Below are 22,500 nucleotides of genomic sequence, written 5' to 3' on the forward strand. Positions count from 1 at the left end.
TGCTCACTTTATCTGGCAGCTTGTGCACCTTGTGTACCTCAAGTCCTTTTTTCTAATATAAAATGTACACAGTACAAAGGGAAAGGCAATGGCTTTGACTTGTGAGTACATAGAGTACGTAATCCCATTATCAGCTTTTGAATATTAGCATTAACATCAAAGATTAATGCCAGACATTACATCTAAAGAATTTTATGCAAAGACTTCATACATAATATGAATTTGAGGTAATAATTATATTTAACAATTTATATTTAGAAAAATATTTATGTTGAGGTACCATACATGTTATCATCGCTAATCAAATCAGTAATTCCTTAAATTATGATTACTGTAAATGAATAAAAAAAGCGAATCATTTGTTGGGTCCAGTAGTAGTACACACCAGACCACACACACACACACACACACACACACACACACACACACACACACACACACACACACGCACACACCCACACACACACATAAATACACACACAAACACACCCACTCACTTGAAGAGACTTTCCGGTACCACACTACCGTATGGATGACAGACTACAGGCTTGGGTGCAGTGAACCCCTTCTAACAACTTTCAATATCAGTATTCAACCACGCTCACGATATATCACCACACTATAGCTGCAGCAAATGAAAAGGATCCCGTATTATTGTCCCTCCTTCATACATATTGGAGGGGGGGGGGGGGTGGTTGTGTGAGGAGAGACTTAGGATTCTAGTCAGGCAGAGCGGGTCCCTGTGGGGGCGCCCGCAACAACGTTGGGCGGATCCATTTGGAGTCGAACCAGCGTTCAGAAGCACGCACCCTCGATTGGGGCTGCAGACGGCAGTGTGTGCTGCCCCCCTGCCCGCACCTGTTCCCTCTCTCTCTCCTCTCTTCCCCGCAGGACATTTTATTTTCATCATTTAGAAGTGGATTCCGAATTCGTCAAACGATGCATTTGATCGTGTCACACGCACTCACACGCACACGCAATCACACGCAAGTACACACGCACACATATAAAATCAAGATTGGCTATGGAACATCGCGGTTGCAGTTCAAAGTAACCCGGGGGCTGATTTGGGCATGACCTGCCGAGGAGAGAGAGGGAAGTGAAAAGACAGAAATGTGTCTCAGATACACAAACAGTACCTGATGTTAAAATACAAATACCATGTTGCATACACACAGCATGCAACACAGGCTTGATGCATGAAGGGTAGAGCAGCCTCAGCCACACGGAGTCGTCAGACTTAAAGCGGCGTTTCATGGGGTCGGCTAACTCACCGTTCAGGGCTCTGATGGATAGGGGGACAAAAGAGTTGTTAAAGTGGTCCAGCCTTCACTAAGGGAACTCAGTCTCCCCCAGTGCGAGAGAGAGAGAGAGAGAGAGAGAGAGAGAGAGAGAGAGAGAGAGAGAGAGAGAGAGAGAGAGAGAGAGGGAGAGAGAGAGAGAGAGAGAGAGAGAGAGAGAGAGAGAGAGAGAGAGAGAGAGAGAGAGAGAGAGAGACGGACAGGGGTCGAACACTTAGTCGGGTATGAAAGCTAGGGATAAGGTCAACTATTAGATTGGGGGCAAATAAAGAGGGCATGACAAGTTTTTTATTGGTTCCACTTTTAAAGCTGGAAAGCCTACAGTGTACCTTATTCGCAGCATCTTAATTAAGTGGCAAGCGGTTGGGTCTGACCCCAATGTCCTCTGCCTAAGCAGTCTTGTGCAAAATTCCCTGATTTGACCTTGTCTTTAATGATCTGTATCTATCACTAGAGGTCACTTTAGACTAAAGCCTCTCATTAAACTACTGAATTGTTATGTTCATTAAAATAGTTTGTTAAACTTGCTCTCTGGTTATGTTGTGTTGAGTAGTGCAACACCAAACAGTAGAGATCACTGGACTAATGTTTGGTGTAATAGCTGTCTCGTTATGACAGTGGCTGATTAGGCATTTATATGTGCAACTGGTAAGGTTGTGTGTGTGTGTGTGTGTGTGTGTGTGTGTGTGTGTGTGTGTGTGTGTGTGTGTGTGTGTGTGTGTGTGTGTGTGTGTGTGTGTGTGTGTGTGTGTGTGTGTGTGTGTGTGTGTGTGTGTGCGTGCGTGCGTGCGTGTGTGTGTGTATGTGTCTGTGTGTCTCTGTGTGTGTCTCTGTGTGTGTGTTTCTGTGTGTGTGTGTGTGTGTGTGTGTGTGTGTGTGTGTGTGTGTGTGTGTGTGTGTGTGTGTGTGTGTGTGTGTGTGTGTGTGTGTGTGTGTGTGTGTGTGTGTGTGTGTGTTTCTGTGTGTGTGTGTGTGTATGGGCATGCATTTGTGTGTGTGAGTGCACATATGTGTCTGTGTGTGTGATGGGGTTATGAAATAATGTATTCAGAACAAATATATTATATATTCAGACAGGGAAATAGAGAGAGAGATTTAGAGGGACACTCTCAAGGAGAGGTGGAGATCACATATACTCATTAAGGAGAGAGGAGAGAGAGAGCGAGAGAGAGAGAGAGAGAGAGAGAGAGAGAGAGAGAGAGAGAGAGAGAGAGAGAGAGAGAGAGAGAGAGAGAGAGAGAGAGAGAGAGAGAGAGAGGGAGAGAGGGAGGGAGAGAGAGAGGGAGAGAGAGAGGGAGAGAGAGAGAGAGAGAGAGAGAGAGAGAGAGAGAGAGAGAGAGAGAGAGAGAGAGAGAGAGAGAGAGAGAGAGAGAGAGAGAGAGAGAGAGATAGAGGGAGAGAGAGAGAGAGAGAGATTGGAAGTTTTAATTTATCTTAGCGTAATTGTCCATGGAGTGAATGAAGTGCCAGAGATCTGTTCTATGACGTTTATTTTAGACCGTTGAGTGGCCTGACCTTCTGGTGCTGACCGGTGCTGTTGTCCTGGTGACTCACACAATATTGATTACAAAAAGAACCTTGGTAGACCTTGATAATGACACATCAAAACAACAACAACAACAGAGCGGTCAACACATGATGAGCTGACAGCATGGTCAGTGCCAATGTGTTCTTATGGAGCTCCGCGCTGTAACCCAAGCTAGCCCGGGCGCAGTGAGCCTCCTGAGTGCCCCCCTGGATGCTGCCCTCAAAGTTCAAACAGGCATTGTTTAATTTTCGAAAATAAACTAAACCTAAACTGCAACATCTTCCTTCATTTCTTATCCAGAATATCTTACTACTATATAGTTAAGTTACTAAGTTACTCAAGTTGGTCAGTGCGCATGTGCCGAGCAGCCTGCAGCTCACACACACACACAGCACATGCTAGCGCAAACATACACTGCACGCACGCACGCATGCACGCACGCACATAAACACCGCATAGACACACACACACAGGCGCACAAACATACAAACGCAAGCTGACACTGCACATACGCACGCACACACACGCACGTTGAAAGACGACGGCAAGATCGATCCCGCATCCCGCAATGTCTTGAGATATTGATAACCCCCCCTCCCTTCTTCCGTCTGTTTTAAGGCGACGCCGTCGACAAACTCTCCCAGGTAAGACGTTATGTCTATAGACTGTAGAAATTGCGATAAAGAAGTGAAGAGACAATTTTTCACGTCAACAAGCAAGGGCAGGTCTTTCATTTTGTAATATAAAAAACGTTAAAATCAAACATCGCGCCGACCGGCATATCAAAACACAAGTCACCTGATCTTAAAGAGACAGCATCCCTATAACACAGAATGAAAACACGTCAATAACACATTATGGTGAATTATGTCTAAAGAGTCCACCACAAGAATACACTTTGTTGCTCAAATGTAATATTACCCTCCTCCTTGAGCCTCCCGAAATGTCTAGCGATATTGATATCCCCCCTCCCCCCTGCGGACGGTTTTAGTTATTTTATTTTTCTTATGATTTGTTTGTATGCTATTTGTGACTGTAGGCTACTTCTGCCAGTCTTGGCCAGGACACTTGAAGAGATGTTTAATCTCAATGATGATTATTATTTTCAACTAACCAATAGTAGTTGCCATGCATTTTAAAATGTCAAGGCACTTTTCAGCCATGAATAACATTGAAAAAAATTGATTTGCATGCATAGTATACTACACTTTGCATTGAAAAATGGACCCCTGTTACCCATAAATTACCTCATTTTATAATGTAATCAAATGCTCACACAGTAGGTGCTTTCAGACCCATGTGTAAGTCCTGATATTCTCCTGCTATTCTCCTGATGGGCCGTATGTGTGAACAATACTACCCGTGAGGTAGTATTTTCTCTGTAGGAAATTTAAATAGTAGAAAGTAGAGTAGAAAGTCTGTATTTCTCACACTACTTCAGTGGGCGTGTTGATGACGCTTATACATGTTATTGAGTGGTCCCCTAAATGATAATCAGCCTGTTGGCTTTTGTTCGCTGAATGGTTAAAAAATATTTAAATGTTGGCGCTGCTTTTAAGAGTCATTTGTGGTGAATGCTAAAAGATAGGTCTTATCATAACCCTAAAAGTACAGTTCATACAATAAATTACAATAAATAAGTTCACAGCTGCACGTGTATAGAAAATGTTTTTTTTGTATTATTCAGTCAGCTGAACATTCCTTCCACTCCCTGGTTTCTCAGTCAAAGACAGAAATCAACTACATTTGTCCAAGTGTTGAAATGAAGCAAAAAAACACGCTCTCTTTCTCCGGTAACGCAGTCGTTCACGATGCTTTTCTTCTTCGTCGTTTCTTCTATTTGTCTCTAACTCATGCTCCAATCTTTCATCGATCGATGCTTTGGATTTTGTGGATACAACGATATCGACTGGGGTTTCCAAATTATTTCTATGGGTTTAATTAAAACTAGAGGTTGAGCGCGCGCAATGCACTTGCAGAACTTTGTTATACATGATAGTTTCTTAACTCCCATGTGATGGCTGCTGTTCCAAGCGCCGTCCTTCTGGAATAGATCTCCCTAAACCTCTACAGTAGTCCATAAGGCCAAGCATTTTGCCCGATTCTCATCGGGTGTTGAGGGTGTCCATGACTATTTGACCATTGTTGGGCCAAAACAGTGGCTCTGCCTTCACATGGGGATCAGCAGACCTACAGTTTCCATGAGTGAGAAAGAGGGGGAGGAAGAGAGAAGTTGGTTCCCCAGTAGGAAACTGGATCAACACAGGAACTAAGCCTCACTGTGGCCTTCTAGTGGTAAATAGCAGTAGTGCAGTAGCAGACTTCCATTGCGTTGTTAGGTTTGTGTGGGGTTTCAATGCTCTGAACGAGGAAATGATTCATGAAATCCCTTATATGGCTTGAAGAGATATCTAATCGAACACCTGAAACATATCTTAATTGACAATTGTATTATTAGCAAAATTATTATTTTCCTTTTTTCAGGCACATTTTTTTATGAACCACATTATTCAGAGAAATGTATAAGATATTAAATGAGCCATGGAAGGCAAACATGGGCAGCTTAGGTCTGTATGTGACAAACAGAGTTGATATGACATAGGGACGTCCACACCTGCCTCTGTTCTCAGGTGACTCAGGTGTTCCCACAGCTTTACCGGCGGCTGGCTGCTTGTCTCTCTCGCATGGACCTGCTCACCTGCTTCTCTCCTGCCCCTAATAGCACCTGCAGACACTCACACATGCACGTGCACACACACACTTACACGCCCTCGCACATGCAGTGCAAATGCAGGTACACGCACACACACACACACACACACACACACACACACACACACACACACACACACACACACACACACACACACACACATACACACACACACACACACACACACACACACACAAACACACACACACACACACACATACACACACACACCCTGACACACATCCCACACATTCTCTCCCTCCCTCTCTCCCCTCACACACTTAAACATAAAAACACATGCATGTCTGTGTTTATATATGCTTGTGCAAAATAAAGGACACAAATGCTAAGCACCATTCCAGATTCAGAATTATGATAGCGCTACAATAGTCTGTTTTGCATCTGCAAAGTATCTGCATCACCACAGACTTTGACTGGGGAAGTTTACACACAGACAAACACACATTAGACTATGCATTTCCTTTTTCTACATTTCATTGGGGATTTGCCTTTATGCAATGTAGTTTTTTCTGCTATTGTTTATCTGTGTTGTCTATGTGTGTTTTCTCTCAGGAAGATTTAGAGCACAATCCCACTCATGACCTTCATCACATCTCCTTGGCTTTGACAGCAATACATGTTCGCTGGTTTATCACAAGCTGTTGTTGCGATAAGGAATAAGGAGGAGTTTCCTTTAATACTTATAATCTTGTATAATCATAATAGTGTGGACGGCCGGCGTCGCAGCAGCAGCACGTTCACCACCGTCGATGTGAGACGTAACCCCGCCGTATCCAACTCGCGTCGGGGTCACCAATTGTGGGGTGCAATAAGAGAGACAAGAGACGGAGATGCGTTGAGTCAGCTTTACTCTCCACTTCAATATAAAACTTCACATCAAACGAGAGTGAGGTCAACCGGGGACACCAGGTTAAACCGGAACTGCTATGACACAACCCTTTCCCTTAAAGGTAATGTCTCTTAGGGCGTATTCACACCTGCCTTGTTTGGTTCGAACCAAACCGAAAAAATCGCTGGTGCGCGGACCTTTTGGGCTGGTGTGAATACAAACCATCGAACTCTGGTGCGGACCAAACAGCCGGTCCGAGACCCAGCCGGAGAGGTGGTCTCGGTTTGCTTCCAAAACGAACCCTGGTGCGGTTCGCTTGAGATGTGAATGCGACCTCGCTCGGTCTGACCCAGTTCTATAAAGAATATGCCTTATTGGACGCGACAGACTCCCATTGCTGCTTGTTTATTCATTCATATTGTTTGATTAGCGTGGTTAATTCAAAGATCAACGTCACGTTATCAGACCGGCATCACTTTATCAGACCCGTTAAAAATGAGTCGTGGCTCAACATAGAGGACACAAAAATTCCGATGCATTTAATACATTCAGTACAAGGATGGGTGAGATGGCGTTTCTGCGGTCCGCGGATAGCATAACATCATAAAATTGACGTTGTGCCAAATGCCTCTGATGCTCCAAAAGTACTGCAGATTTAAGTAACTGTATGAAAGCAATCAGTATAAGCACAACGAGGGCAGCACGCTGAATCTCCATAATCTCCATAGTTTGTTTACTTCTTTTTTTTTTGCGTTTCCCCGTGTTACCCCGCCCCCGACCGTCTTGTCCAATGATTGAATGATCTATGCACACACGTGCGTTGTTGACAGATTCTTGGGCAATGTGAAAATACAGATTGAAATATGCTGAAATATTTCCTATTTTCCAACTGTACAAGAATCCAAACAGGACCTTGGCCTTGAGGAACCGCGTTCTATAAAGAAGCAAAATAAAGCCTAACAAAGCATGTATGTCTAGAAATATGTCCAATTCAAAGGTTTTTATATGTTTGAATAAGGATGTTTCAATCAAATCAAATTATATGAAACCGGTGTGGTTTTTTTTGCTCCTTTTCCAGAGACATCAAGCCAGACAACATCTTGTTGGATGAACACGGTAAGATGATTTCATTGTTTCATTAGCATGACTCAAGTCTTATAACTCCATTACAAGCCATTCAAAGTAATGAATGATTGTTCCGCTAATGGCAATTGCATGTCTGATGGATTAAGGCTGGAAAACGATGTAGATGATGCTATTACCACACTGTCTGTTATCGTTAGCTGTGTGTATCAACTCCATCCATAGCCGAACCAATGGATTACCACATGACTGAAACCAAAGGTCATTTTCAGATTGAGGTTGAATGAACGGTAGACATAGCAGGCATGTTAGATCCAATATCCTGCTTTTTTAAGGTTAATTATTGCATTTGGGGGTAATACTAGAATAGGTTTACATGCCTGTGTGTGACAAATACCCCTTATTATTGTCACGCTGTCTATTTCTGCAAAACCAATTTCAGCGTCTTTAAAAAACGGTCTGTTGTGTTTCATGTCGCTTTAAAGGTGAACTGAACTGAAATTTGAAGTTTAGTTGATATAAAAGATGTATTGTCTGCCTTTTTATTGGCACCATAACTAAAAATGGCTGAACTTGCTTAAAGGGATAAAATTGCACGGTGAAAGTGTTGTTTATGTTACGAGGCGCCGCCATGTTGGATTTCAACAATCAGCTACGTCACTGGCATGGTAACCTACTCCTACTCTGGGGCTCTAGCAGCCATAGCAGGTAATGAGTCAGATTCTGAGGCTCGCTGCAATGGCTACGGAAAAGCAAACAACCAGGTCTACAGGAGGATCATACTGCATTGCCCCTGGCTGCAGTAATGAATTATATAGGGCCATGGCAGCTGGGGTAATCATACATTTCCACAGGCTACCTTTGAATAGGAAACCAACCCTTAATACATGGCTGGCAGCCTTAAAACTGGCTAACCATCCGATAGCCCCTGTCATGTCAATCTCCACAAGCTAGCACTCCGACCATAAAGTGTATAAACTATTACTCAGACGATATCACAGATCTTTGTTTCCAAGCTGCTAATTAAACCACGCCGGGTGAGTAAACACAAGTTCCACATATGTCCCTTTCTACTCACCCTGAGGTTCGCCGACTAGCTTATTGCTGATGCAGAGGGGGTAACATTATAAGAAATAGTTTCATAGTAAGATGTATCTGTGCAATATCCATCAACATCCACCAGAAAGTAAACCTCCAACATCCACCTAAAGTAAACTCCCAAAGTCTCGCATCTAACATGTCTTTCAGGCCCCGTCCACACAGAGACGATTTTTTTGTGAAAACATGTCTTTAATAACCATGTCATTAGGCAGATAATAAACCATGTTCTTTTATAGGTCCATGGTCCCAGGGTGGTTTCAAATAAACCGGACCTATGCGGTTTCATGTTAGGATTTGTGTGGACGCCTGAAGCGACGTTAGAGTTGCGTTGAAAGTTATTATTATTTGTTTTTATTAATTTTTAATTTTTTTATTTTTTGTATCTTTAGAATAGAGCCCCTTGGTCAATTTAATTACTAACTGTACATTAAAAAGTATTGCTACTCAATCCAAAAGGTTTAACAACTGCTTTCTCCTACTTGAATGAATGCAGCGCGCAGGCTGGATGCGCGCAGGCTTGATGCGCTCCACTTTTTTTTGTGGAGAACCAGCGCCTTGAATGTGTAGGTAGTACAGCGTTTGTACAGCTCGATGCGTTTTTGCAATGAGTCCATCTTTACGGAGATATTCCTCAAACGCTTCAAAGGAGAACGGAGGGGGAAACATCGTTTTCGCCTTGTTGCTTGTGGTTGCCATTTATGGGGCGCTCCAGCGTCTCCGATCGGACGTCCCGAGAGAGAGCGCGGCCACTTCCAAAAACTCTCCCTCGCCGCACAGCATCATGCCCTATACATGGTTATGCAACCTAATCCCACCATTAGATGGTCAAGGTTGACTGATCCGAAGGTGGAGCTGGAGCCTGAAATTGATCCCTCTCCACCGGGTGGTAGTCGGACACTACTGGCATGTCCCTCACAGGCTTAAACGCGTAACTAGTCATATTAAAATCACTATTTTCCGCCGTGGAGTGTAGAAGACGTTTGCGTGCCTGCCGCAACGACCTAGTCCTACCATGCCAGTGACATCATCGAAAATGTCGGCGCTCTAATACTAACAGATGCATTTTCTTTTGTCGCAAAAAAAAAAGCTAGATGTAGATTTTTTTAGTGTCATTTTTTTATGATGGTCATAACTAACACGTTATCGATGTTGATTATTTCCGTTCAGTTCATCTTTAAGGCCCCCCTCCCAAGTAGCCCGGTCTGCTGTGATTGGTCAGCACGCTCACTGTTGCGATTGGCGAACGCTTTGCGGGTGTGACTGCAAATTCATATCCCCGAGAAGTTGTTAAAGGCCCACTATGCAACTTTTTTAGCCAAAATTACATTAAGTATGCAGGTTGAGAGTTATGCTGATGGTTCTGCATCCATTTCTGGATCGATTGGTGGGTGTGTCATTTACCCATGTCGCCTCTCCAGTGAAAAAGCGCATATGCAACTTGCTCTGTTCGGACCGACACAATCCGGATGTGACGCAACGGAAGTATCCTCGAAAATGTAGTCAGATTGTAGTTTCGAAAATGCTTTACGGCACAGACACACACCCAAACATGGCACCGGCTAGATATAAACAGCCAGTTGCGAGGCAATTGTTGCATTCATCATGGATCAATCGACTAATGGTACGGCCACACCAACCGCGTTACTCGCGTTGGATAACGCGAGTAACGCGCCTAACCTGACGCTTGATCATTGTGTGTCACAAAAATGGTTCAACGCGCCCAACGCGCCTGTGGCTGCACTAGAGTCCGAGGTAGGAAACCCAAACGCCGCCGTGTTTGGGTGCATGATAGAGTTTAGATCGGGTTAGATTAAATAATCTCGGATATAAATAACGATCTCATCTCATCGTCATCCGTTTACCCGGGGTCGGGTCGCGGGGGGAGCAGCTCAAGCAGGGGGCTCCAGACCTCCCTTTGACCAGTTCTGACGGGGGGATCCCGAGGCATTCCCAGGCCAGTGTTGAGATATAATCTATCCACCTAGTCCAGGGTCTTCCCCGAGGTCTCCACCTAGTCCAGGGTCTTCCCCGAGGTCTCTTCCCCACTGGACGTGCCGGAAACACCTCCCAATGGAGGCGCCCAGTGGGCATCCTTGCCAGATGCCCGAACCACCTCAGCTGACTCCTTTCTAAGTAAAGGAGCAGCGGCTCTAATCCGAGTTCCTCACGGATGACTGAGCTTCTCACCCTATCCCGAGACGCCAGCCACCCTTCTGAGAAAACTCATCTCGGCCGCTTGTACCCGCGATCTCGTCCTTTCGGCCATCACCCAACCCTCATGACCATAGGTGAGGATAGGAACGAAGATCGACCGGTAGATCGAGAGCTTTGCCTTGCGGCTCAGCTCTCTTTTCGTAACAACGGTGCGGTAAAGCGAACGCAATACCGCCCCCGCTGCTCCGATTCTCCGGCCAATCTCACGCTCCATAGTACCCTCACTCGAGAACAAGACCCCGAGGTACTTGAACTCCTTCACTTGGGCTAAGGACTCATAAATAACGATAATCGGGTTAAATAACTTCACATTGTGTGTCTGGTGTGTTTCCAGCATTCGTAGTGTTGATCAGCAGAGAAATAGTCCGCCAAGACGTTGAGGTTGCTTAGCAACCAGAGACTCTGTCCATGCAAGTGAACGGAGCGTTCACTCTTCGTCATAACTATCAAACCAAACATCCTTCACATTCACCGAGCGAACATTATGAAAGTAAAATGCACATTTCTCGCTAAAAATGTTTCCATAAACGCATTTAATGGCGTAACTATGTTACTATTTCCACCCCCAGAATAAAGAAAGATGTCGGCCGTATGCTTCTGTGCAAGGGTAGTCTCGCAAAGCCAGACCAAACTACAGCAAGTAGAATGGTCTGGAGCCACGCTACCTCGAGCCGTCTATCCGTGGGGAAACTGGGCGGGCCTGTTTTTATTTCTTTAAACCAATCACAATCGTCTAGGGCGGGGCTAAGCCCGGGAAGCAGCAGTTGTGTCCATGCAAAATAGTGCCGGGGGGGAAATTATTTTGACGGAACTTCTTGACGTTCAGAGGCTGTCAGAAATGGCTCAATCCCAAACGCCACAAAAAACCATTAACGATGTATGTCGCCTATGTGGAGATAATTTTATAGATAAAAAGAACAAACATCGTTTGATTCTTTGTCACGATGATTTCAAGCCACCATACACCATACACCATACGCTCACGGGACCTATAAAAACGAACGACGTTTTAACATTTATATGTCGTTCTTGTAGAACACTACTAAAGAAATACCGTAGGAGCTATTGTGAAGTGGAACGGATCGGTTCATTGGTTAAATCCATGTCAAACGCTCATGCCGCTGTCAGAGTGAAACGATGCGCCAAATCCACACCAACCGGCGATAGTCGTGACCGCAAACGCATCGTCCCCGGGGAGAATCCTGCCAGACGGAGTCTCCAAGGTAATGTCAAAACAGGCTATGTTGTGGTCCTACCATTGTAATGAAATCAGATAGTCAGTAATCAGTAATTACATTATATTAAAATTAAACAAGATTGGATGTCTAGTTCCACAAACAATTTCGAAAAATTGTCTGTAGGCCTATAGCCATTTACCACCAACTGCTATTCATGTGTCTCTTTGGAAAACAATGTTATACTGTCCAGAGATGTGTCCACGGAAAGAGCCAAACATGCCAACTTTACAGCGCCGTCAAAGTCCTCTTCAAAACTCGCCATACTGCCTAGTTTTCGAGTTTGAGGGGGAGCACAATACGGTAACGCCAGCAACCGGAAGGGGAGGAGTCGCGGCCAAATCGGCCGCTAAGCAATAGACGCTGTCCACTTCCGTTCAGCCAGACTAGTGCAAGGGTCACTACTCTCTGTCGGTGATGTCGGGTCAAGCTCCACGCTGATTGGCTATCGTGGCTAAGCGTCACGCGTTGGAGCGTTGAAAGTTCTGAACTGCGGGCGTTGGTGCTTTACGGCACAGACCCCCAAACGCGGAACCGGCTCGATATAAACACAAGTAACTAAGGGATTGTTATATTCATCATAGATCAGCCGACTAAAAAGAGACAGAGAAACCCAATGTCGGAGGAACAGAAGAAGAGAAAAGGGAGACTGAACGACAGAGAGGCCAGACACGAGTAAACGTTGAGCAAGCTTTTCAGGAATAGCGTGAACTGAAAGAAAAAGAAGACTGCAAATCAGACGCCGACTCGGCCGTGTTGCTTTTGAAATTGAAAGTACCTTTGGATGAACTTTGTCTTCGTGGTATTCTTGATGTCGATAGTCTCTGTACAAATGTGTTTGCTCAACCATTTTGTTGTGAGCCCTGTAAAAATTGTTTTCTCGACCGTTTTGTTGTGAGCCCTGTATGTTTTTAGCTTGCTTGGTTGCAACCATATAAACACCTTTGTTTCCATGGGTGTTTTGCTGTTCGTCCGTCTCGTCCCCCAGATACAGACTGAATCCCCAAATCCAGGTTCTTGTTTATTTAGATTATTATGTTGGCCAAACCTCTTACACTGATTGTTCTGTTCAACCTAAGATATAACAATTATAATCTAGGATATACATTCTCCCCGTCAACTATAAAAAAGGATGGATTTATGTTTATTGCAATACAAATACACCTTTTTAAAAATGTATAACCTTGCCTACACTTTATGAACATCTACTTCGGACATGGCTCCACGCATTCGCCGGCTTCTTTGAAAACAAATGCACATGGCTCGCGTAGAAGTGCATGGGGAAGGGTCGTCAACGAGTTGTTACGACAGTGTTGTGAAATATCTACTACGAAGCTGTAGGGCGCGCTGTGTAGAGAAATGTGCGTGCCAAAACCAAGAAAACAGCCAAGAAATGCCCGAAGTTGCATAGTGGGCCTTTAACAGTGCGGGACCGAGAAGCCGGGAGGCGCAACTTCTGCACTTCAGCACCGCCCACTGCATTCTGACGTCTGTATCTGACGTCACACTGTTACACAAGTAAAGTTTGAGCGCAAACTAGCTTTTTCAAGCACTTATTGAGGGCGCTAACACTCCCCCTGGCTCTGACTTACATTTTTATAGTTAAGCAGACGTAAAACAAGTATACATGCGTCATATAACAGTCTGCAACAGGAAAAGTTGAAAAAGCATGATATCACCACTTTAAACGTTTCACAGCATCAGTACATCTGTTGAGTTAGCAAATAGAGCTGGAATAACATTTGCTTTGGCGGAGAATAAGACGCAATGCCACGACAATGGCCCCAGCCGAGAGTCAGAATACATTAATGTTCAACTTATACCGGATAAAAGATTGATGAGGGACCAAGGCTGTCCTATCACGGTCTTTAATGTCCTGTTCTATCACACCACTCTACATAGAGTGAGAGAGACAGATGTAGAGTGGGGCTCCAGCAGAACATCTCATTGTGTGTATGTGGGTGAGTTTGAGTGCATGTATCTTTGTGTGTGTGTGCGTATGTGTGTGTGTGTGTGTGTGTGTGTGTGTGTGTGTGTGTGTGTGTGTGTGTGTGTGTGTGTGTGTGTGTGTGTGTGTGTGTGTGTGTGTGTGTGTGTGTGTGTGTGTGTGTGTGTGCCTGTGTGTGTGTAGCATTAGGGAGATGTGTCCCATTTGTGTGAAATATTCTTAATGTTTGCACAGTTTGTGTGTGGGCGTGTGTCTGTAAGTGCTTTTACATCCGTTTGTGCGTCTATGCCGTCCATGTGTGTCCGTGTGTGTGTGTGCATCCCTGTGTGCATGCGGTTTTGTGTGTGTGTTTGTGTGTGCGTGCGTGCATGCCGATGTGGGCTTGCATGTGTGTGTGTGTGTGTGTGAGAGGCACATAAGACACATGGAAGATGAAAGATAAGGTCAGCAGGGCCAACATGCTAATACAGTCAAACCATATCCTCCTTGGGGAATGCCGTCATCAAAGAGGAGCATGAAAGAGTTTAATGTCACGTTATAAACAACGTATTTATCTCTACCCCCGCCAGCATACACACACACAATCTTTTTTTCTTTCGTAACCTTGTGTTCCCCTTCCCACCTCTCCATCCTTATGTTACGCTAGAAGGCTCCAGCAAACACAATCATCAGGGCCTGCGCCTGCAGCACTGTGTGTTGCAGGCCCAATGGACAGCTGCTCAGGGGAGCTGGGGATGTTTATGGCCATGGCAGCACCTTCTGCCACACTGAACCCCAGGCAGAGAGACACTGGGGGGAGAGAGAGAGGGGGGGAGAGAGAGAGAGAGAGAGAGAGAGAGAGAGAGAGAGAGAGAGAGAGAGAGAGAGAGAGAGAGAGAGAGAGAGAGAGAGAGGGAGAGAGAGAGAGAGAGAGAGATATATATATAAAATATTCAACTACCAGTACATTTAGGATGGACAGAAATGTTGGAGCCAAAAGACACAATTTGATACAAACATGGGGAATAATTGTGTTGTTTTGTGTTATTTTTCCATACAACGCCCGCACACCCATCAGCTTATGGTCCAAAAACAATCAAACGCGAGTGAAGTCACTGTGGACAGGCCAACGGCCAGACAGTTTAAGGGCCCTATCTTGCACCCAGCGCAATTTACTTTCTACACCTTTCTACATCTACTTTATACAGTCCATGGCAATGTACATTACTGGGGGGGGACATGCATATGATGAACACAAGTCGATAACGATAATGTATACTATACTGGTAACAATCAATGTTTGTAAATGTATTGCCGCATATCATTAAATAGACCCAAAGTTGCGGCAACAGGATCACATATCATATGTGTGTTAAGTTCTCTTTGCTGAAATTAACATGACGACTCAGTGTTTTTGAAGATGTTGAAGAAAACGCTATCCCATGTGTGAATTAGACCATATTATGAACGTGAAATTCATGTTGTCATGCATCTGTCTCATCGGAGACTGCAGACGTGCTGTCAAAATATCAACTTGTCAGGTTCAAATGCGTTGGCTCTTAAAGGGGATGGGAGATGGCGCTCTCATTGGTTTATTGCATGTTACGCCCAAAGCACACCTACGGGTATTCAGACCAACCCATTTTAGATTTGCGTCATGCACAAGAGTAATTTATCCACCGGTATAATAGCAACAGCGCCAGAGACTCTTCCGTTTGGCGACTTCTCACTTGCGTTTCAGACCGTTAAAATAGTGCCCTAAATGTGTCTACCTCCTCACTGCTTCAGAGCAGACAGACAGTTTTAATGTGTTTACCTCCTCACTTCCTATGTAATATGCACACTGCTTCAGAGCCTCTAGCTTGGAGATGGCAAGATGGATGAGGCTTGCAATAGAGTTTGATCAATCAGGGATAGGGCTGGATGAGGGTCAGAAATTAAATAGGGCATGGATTTCAATGTATTTAAATCTAAGGCAACACTAAGGTTGTGTTGCCTGAGAGAAAAATGTGTAGTGCTGCTTGAGGAAAATAAAAATAGTTCCAAATAACCATGAATTTTTGTGAGTGAATCGTAAAGCAGTTGCATTTAAGAATGTTTTGAATCTATCACAGGGTGTGTGTGTGTTATATTTGACAAGGTTATAAAACATGTCAAATAATATGCCGCTGAACATACATTCATCAACTACAGGATGTACATATGTGTGTGTGTGTGTGTGTGTGTGTGTGTGTGTGTGTGTGTGTGTGTGTGTGTGTGTGTGTGTGTGTGTGTGTGTGCGTGCGTGCGTGAGTGCGTGCGTGCGTGCGTGCGTGCGTGCGTGCGTGCGTGCGTGCGTGCGTGCGTGTGTGTGTGTGTGTGATAAAGGAGAAAACCAAAGAATTGGATTTCAGAGATTTACAGAGGAATTGTTTTTGCGTCCCTGTAGGGCAGGACTTTTTTGGTGCATAATTTATAATTTGGTTTTAGCCATGTTGAAACTATACAGAAGTTGTAGATCTCTCTCCCTCTCTCACTTTAATTGTAATTAATTAGGTGTGATTATTCTGACTTGCCCCTGATCTATTTATTCCCCTTCTGTCTGTTAAGTTTCCTTTGTTCCACCCACTCTTTGACCTGCTGTTGCCCGGCATAGTATACGCACTGTGTGTGTGACACGCACGCACGCACGCACACAAACACACACACACACACACACACACGCACACACGTTCTGTATTTCATTTGACATTCATGAAATGTTTCATCTAAAATAATATGTTAGAGAGAGAGAATGAGAGAGAGAGAGTGAGAGAGAGAGAGAGAGAGAGAGAGAGAGAGAGAGAGAGAGAGAGAGAGAGAGAGAGAGAGAGAGAGAGAGAGAGAGAGAGAGAGAGAGAGAGAGAGAGAGAGGGGGAGAGAGGGAGAGAGGGAGAAAGAGAGAGGGATAGAGAACTAGAGAGAGGGCGAAAACATTATAGGGCGAGAGAGAGATATAGATCTTTTTGGATGGTAGCAATAGCATGACATGTATCAAAGGTCAATAGCCGTTTGTAATCTACCTGCCACACATCCCCTGCACTGAGATGGCTAATTACACATTGTGCTTACTGTAGCTGCTTGGTCAGCAATATGACAAGCACCATGTGTCCCCTGTATTGCCATGGTCATGGGAGGGAGGGAATGCGGGGGAGATGGAGAGAGAGGGGGGAAAAGAGGCAGAGTAGCTTTTTCGCTTTGTCTGTGCTAAATACTCTAGTGGTGTCTTTCATTGTACATTGTACGTACAATAATCACTGCGCTTAATACATGTGAATCATTCCTACACTATTTGACTTTCTGCTGCAGCTATGCAGCTAATATATCCTGGGAATGTCTCTATGTGATTTTCACAGACAAAGGTGAAAAACAATAGCGCTATAGTAACTGCAGCTACCACTCCAGCCACTAGAGGCTGCTCATAAGAAAGGTGGCATAGTGCAGGTTTAAGTTTCAGGGAAGATGGAGGAAGATACAATCTGTTTGTCTTTGAAGCCCCACTCTAATTGAGAAGCAGCCCTCTGGGTAGCACTGCTCATTCTCGTGACGATGTTTAACTTGTGAGATACCCAACATGCAGATCTCCAAACTCTCCTGTCCCCTGGAACCACACCAGCCCTGCAGCAAACAGATCAATACCAATACCTTTCAGATGTATTGATGAATGGATGTGCTGTACTCAAACACGTAAAATGGTGTATGAGTTATCGATCTTAAGATAAGACTGTAAAAAAAGATTGGAAAAAAAAGGAGGAGTAAGCAAGCCTGGAAGGAAGGGGGAAACAGGGCATCTCATAACACAGAGACAGAGAAGGAGAGAGAGAGAGACAGAGAGAGAGAGAGAGAGAGAGAGAGAGAGAGAGAGAGAGAGAGAGAGAGAGAGAGAGAGAGAGAGAGAGAGAGAGAGAGAGAGAGAGAGAGCAAGCCCAAAGAAAAGATAAGAGAGCTGTTATGTTGTGATTGGTTAAGGAAAGGGGGACATCCACTCAACCAAACAATTGCACTGCGGCAGAAACTCTCTCTCTCTCTCTCTCTCTCTCTCTCTCTCTCTCTCTCTCTCTCTCTCTCTCTCTCTCTCTCTCTCTCTCTCTCTCTCTCTCTCTCTCTCTCTCTCTTCTCTCTCTCTCTCTCTCTCTCTCTCTGCTTCTCTCTCTCAGTTTCACTCTCAGCCCCCCCCCCCACACACACACACACGCACACACACACACACACTCACACACACACACACACACACACACACACACACACACACACACACACACACACATACACGCACACACACACACACACACACAGACATACACACACAGACACACACACTTAGAAACACACACAAACACATCACATACAAATATCCCCCCTAAAACACACACACACACACACACCCCTACAAATACAAGCACACACACATACACACACACATACACCCCTTCCTACTCCATGACTCAGACACACATACTGTACACACACACATACACACACACACACACACACACAGACACACACACACACACACACACACACACACACACACACACACACACACACACACACACACACACACACACACACACACACACACACACACACACACACACACACACACACACACACAGAGTCAGAGATTCTGCATGTAAAACATTTCTTGTTCAGTGGGCATGGTAAAGTAAATTGTGGGCCAGTCCTGCAGCAAGGTGAGGCAGAGGTCACTGCCTCTTCCCTGGGAGGAGCTCCCTCGCCTCCCTGAGTCATTGTCTATATGAGATCACTTTACTCCCGTTCCTAGACCCTTCCAGCATCCAGATCGCACAGACACCCACTGGGGTTCAGTCCCCTTCTCCTTGTTGTGTATTTTCAGTGTCTTTGCAGTCAACAGGATATCTTGAAAATAAAGCTAATTTATCTATTTTTGTATTTATTCATGTATTTGTTTGCTGATAAATTATACTGGAGTAAATGTTCAGTGAAAGTAACACTGCTACAAGAACCGCTTATAACAAAGGAAACATATGTTTAGCCACGACAGAATCAGCGCATAATGAGCTCGGTGAAATTGGATTGAGTAGGGGCCGCTCATTGCATCTCCATAATGCGGTTGCTATGTCCACAATCGAGGAACAAAATAAACAACATCAAGTGCCTTCCACACAATCTCAGCCCAGCAGTGACCATCAGTGGCTAACACAACCAGGGGCTCTCGGACGGTCAGAGGATCCTGCTTGACCTTTCGCTGTCCCCCGCCTCAGGTCACGTCCACCTGACCGACTTCAACATCGCGGCCATCGTGAAGGAGGACCTGAAGGCCACCTCCATAGCAGGAACCAAGCCCTACATGGGTAAATAACACACAAAGCGCACCGCACAACAGCTGACCATTGACTTTTATCGAAATTTCAGATTTGTCAGACTTGCCTGTGGTGGTTTCTCTCTTTAAGGACCATGGGGGTTTTGGTCTTTAGTTTTTGAAGAAAAATTAGGGAAGAAAAATAATCATTTTTTATTGTATATGCGCTACTACCTTCCTAATGGTTTTTATTTATTATTTATATGAAAAGCTGTTTTATATTGCTGTTGAATTCACTGAGAAATCAGATAGTAGCCGGCAATGTGATTAATGTTAGCATGCGTCTGTGCACGTGTGTGTGTGACGTGTGGGAGCATGCGTGCGCATGCGTCTGTGTGCGTGTTTATGTGTGTGTATGTTTGCGTGTTTATGTTTGTGTGTGTATGTTTGTGCGTGTGTGTGTCTGTGTGTGTGCACGTGTGTGTGAGTGAGCAAGAGCAATATAAAGGGGGGGGGGGGGGGGGGGTTGAGATATAGGTCATAGAGGTGTGTGACGACTTGATACAAATGGATCCTGACTGTTGGAAACCAGATTACAGGGAAATGCTCTCTTCCCTGTTGAAGATAAATCATGTATATTCCTGACAGGAACCATGACTGTCTCCAATGTGAAATCTCAACCGCTTCCAAGACCGCTAGATCCAATCATGGGATTCGGTTTTGATATTCATTCCTTGAAGGTGTTGTTCGAGTGTAGTAGAATACGTTTCCTGCTCCAGATACAGATCGGTGCTAAAATGCAGGCACCATGTATTGATCCTGTGTTACTAAATATTGTTTTCGTACAAAAAAACTAAAAACTAAAATGAATTAAATACAACAATGATTTATCTACATGTGTATATAGAGTCTCATATTAAATATGAGATAATGAAAAAGTTTGAGTCAGTCAAACTACTTATTGGAACTAGACCATTGAATGACTGTTTGAGTCTGTGTATCTTCCTCTCTCTCTCTCTCTCTCTCTCTCTCTCGCTCTCTCTCTCTCTCTCTCTCTCTCTCTCTCTCTCTCTCTCTATCTCTCTCTCTCTCTCCTCTCTCTCTCCCTCCCTCTCTCTCTCTCTCTCTCTCTCTCTCTCCTCTCTCATCTCTCTCTCTCTCTCTCTCTCTCTCTCTCTCTCTCTCTCTCTCTCTCTCTCTCTCTCTCTCTCTCTCTCTCTCTCTCTCTCTCTCTCTCTCTCTCTCTCTCTCTCTCTCTCTCAGCTCCGGAGCTGTTCCAGCCCTCGGAGGGCAGCCACCCCGGCTACTCGTTCTACGTGGACTGGTGGTCTCTGGGCATCACCGCCTACGAGCTCCTCAGGGGACAGGTGGGCCTACTGCAGCCGGGGTCTTTAAGAGACCCATGGATTTCTCCACGTCGACTGTTTCTCATTTGTTTGTTTGGCTTCTTCATTACACCTTGCCACTCACACACACATGAACACACATACACACACATACACACAAGTATGCACATGCACACAAACATGCACATACATACACACAAACACCCAGGCATGCACACACAGGCACACACATACACACACACGTACACAGGCACGCACAATCACATATATATGCACACACAGAGGTGCAAACACATACACACACACACACACACACATTCACATAAACACTGGCACGCACACACAGCTATCACAAACACACGCTCACGCACAGACACACACAGCTTAGCATGAACTAGCATGAAGTGCTCTTTGCAGAACATTATCCATCAATTATAGATCCAACTTCTACATCACAGTCCTAGAATAGGACTCAGACACCCAAGTGGCAGAAGTAGAAGCCAGACTTTGCTATGGCAGACACACAGACTAGATATGACATGGTATTCAAACCGTTATTATCGTTTTTTTTGCGTGCAAAAGCAGAATTAATGCTACCTCAACTGTTTCTATTCCCTAACTGAGAGATCCCAGGCATCGCTGAATGTAAGCTCCTCCATTGGTCTACCCAGAGTACAGTGATCCCAGGGCTTTAATCCACTGGTCAGCGTCGTCATTTAGAGGCCACTCCACCACCAATAAAATACAAAAATAATGTGATTTCTTTTCGGTTTTACTACAAAAGTTAAAGATGCCCAAAAGAAAAATGAAATCAAGGCCACAAGTACAAAAAATCACCTTGTCTTGCAAACAGCTTCTTCTTTTTTTGTTGCCAAAATCCTTGTGCCTCAATTTTGGAAATATCTCGCTATGTGTCACAGCTTGTCACCCCCCCCTCACAGCCCCTCTCCTCACCACCCTCCTCTCCGCCACACGCTGTCCCTGTTACTCTGGCCCAATACGTCTCTGGCTCACACCCTGTGCGCATGGCAGCCATTTCACATCTCTCCTTCCGTTTAGTTAGCAGAGATACAATATTCGTTTGCCTCAAAGCACCAAAGTCATTGACAGAGTTTGAGTTGAATGAAATCGGATCATTATTGATTGTTTTAAATTGAATTAAATTAAATTGAACTAAATGTATTGAATTTAATTGAATTTAATTTAACTGAACTGAATATATTTAAATAGACCAGCTAATTTACCAGCCCAAATCACAAACCCACTTTCCTAAATCTTTTCCGTAAAGCTCTCTGTTATGCTCAGCCAGCAGCGCAATACAATGACGTCCAGAGGACAGCAGTCTGGCGCCATGCAGAACCCACATGGAGTGGGACACACACACACACACACACACACACACACACACACACACACACACACACACACACACACACACACACACACACACACACACACACACACACACACACACACACACACACCTGTTACACGCAGCGGTGAACTGTGCTGCAGGTGGGGGCTGGAGCCAGTAGTGACACAGGGAAAAGGGCGATTCTGGAACGCCTTTCTAGGACACATGAATAACACTTTATAAAACCATTATGTCCACTCGATCTAACTTTCATTGTTGCCCATGGAGACTGCAGTCTAAAGCGGGTCACATCCTGGCTGAGATGGGCTGTGGAGCAACATGTAGGGCAAGGACGCATAGGGTTAGATCTTAGGTTTGATCGTATTTATGTCTCTCTCTCTCTCTCTCTCTCTCTCTCTCTCTCTCTCTCCCTCTCTCCCTCTCTCTCTCTCTCTCTCTCTCTCTCTCTCTCTCTCTCTCTCTCTCTCTCTCTCTCTCTCTCTCTCTCTCTCTCCCTCTCTCTCTCTCTCTCTCTCTCTCTCTCTC

The 22,500-nt window shown here is 44.8% G+C and overlaps 1 protein-coding gene across 1 annotated transcript in view; it reads left to right on the plus strand.

Moving 5' to 3' along the window:
* The window catches only part of stk32a (serine/threonine kinase 32A), an 84,131-nt gene that overhangs the window by 40,985 nt on the left and 20,646 nt on the right, over positions 1 to 22,500 (plus strand). Inside the window, exons 6-8 of the mRNA XM_030362412.1 lie at positions 7,471 to 7,508; positions 19,217 to 19,306; positions 20,518 to 20,621. Of these exons, the coding sequence (XP_030218272.1) occupies positions 7,471 to 7,508; positions 19,217 to 19,306; positions 20,518 to 20,621 (232 nt within the window). The remainder of the gene's footprint in view (positions 1 to 7,470; positions 7,509 to 19,216; positions 19,307 to 20,517; positions 20,622 to 22,500) is intronic.

This window comes from Gadus morhua, chromosome 7 (assembly GCF_902167405.1).
Source record: "Gadus morhua chromosome 7, gadMor3.0, whole genome shotgun sequence".
NCBI lineage: Eukaryota > Metazoa > Chordata > Actinopteri > Gadiformes > Gadidae > Gadus > Gadus morhua.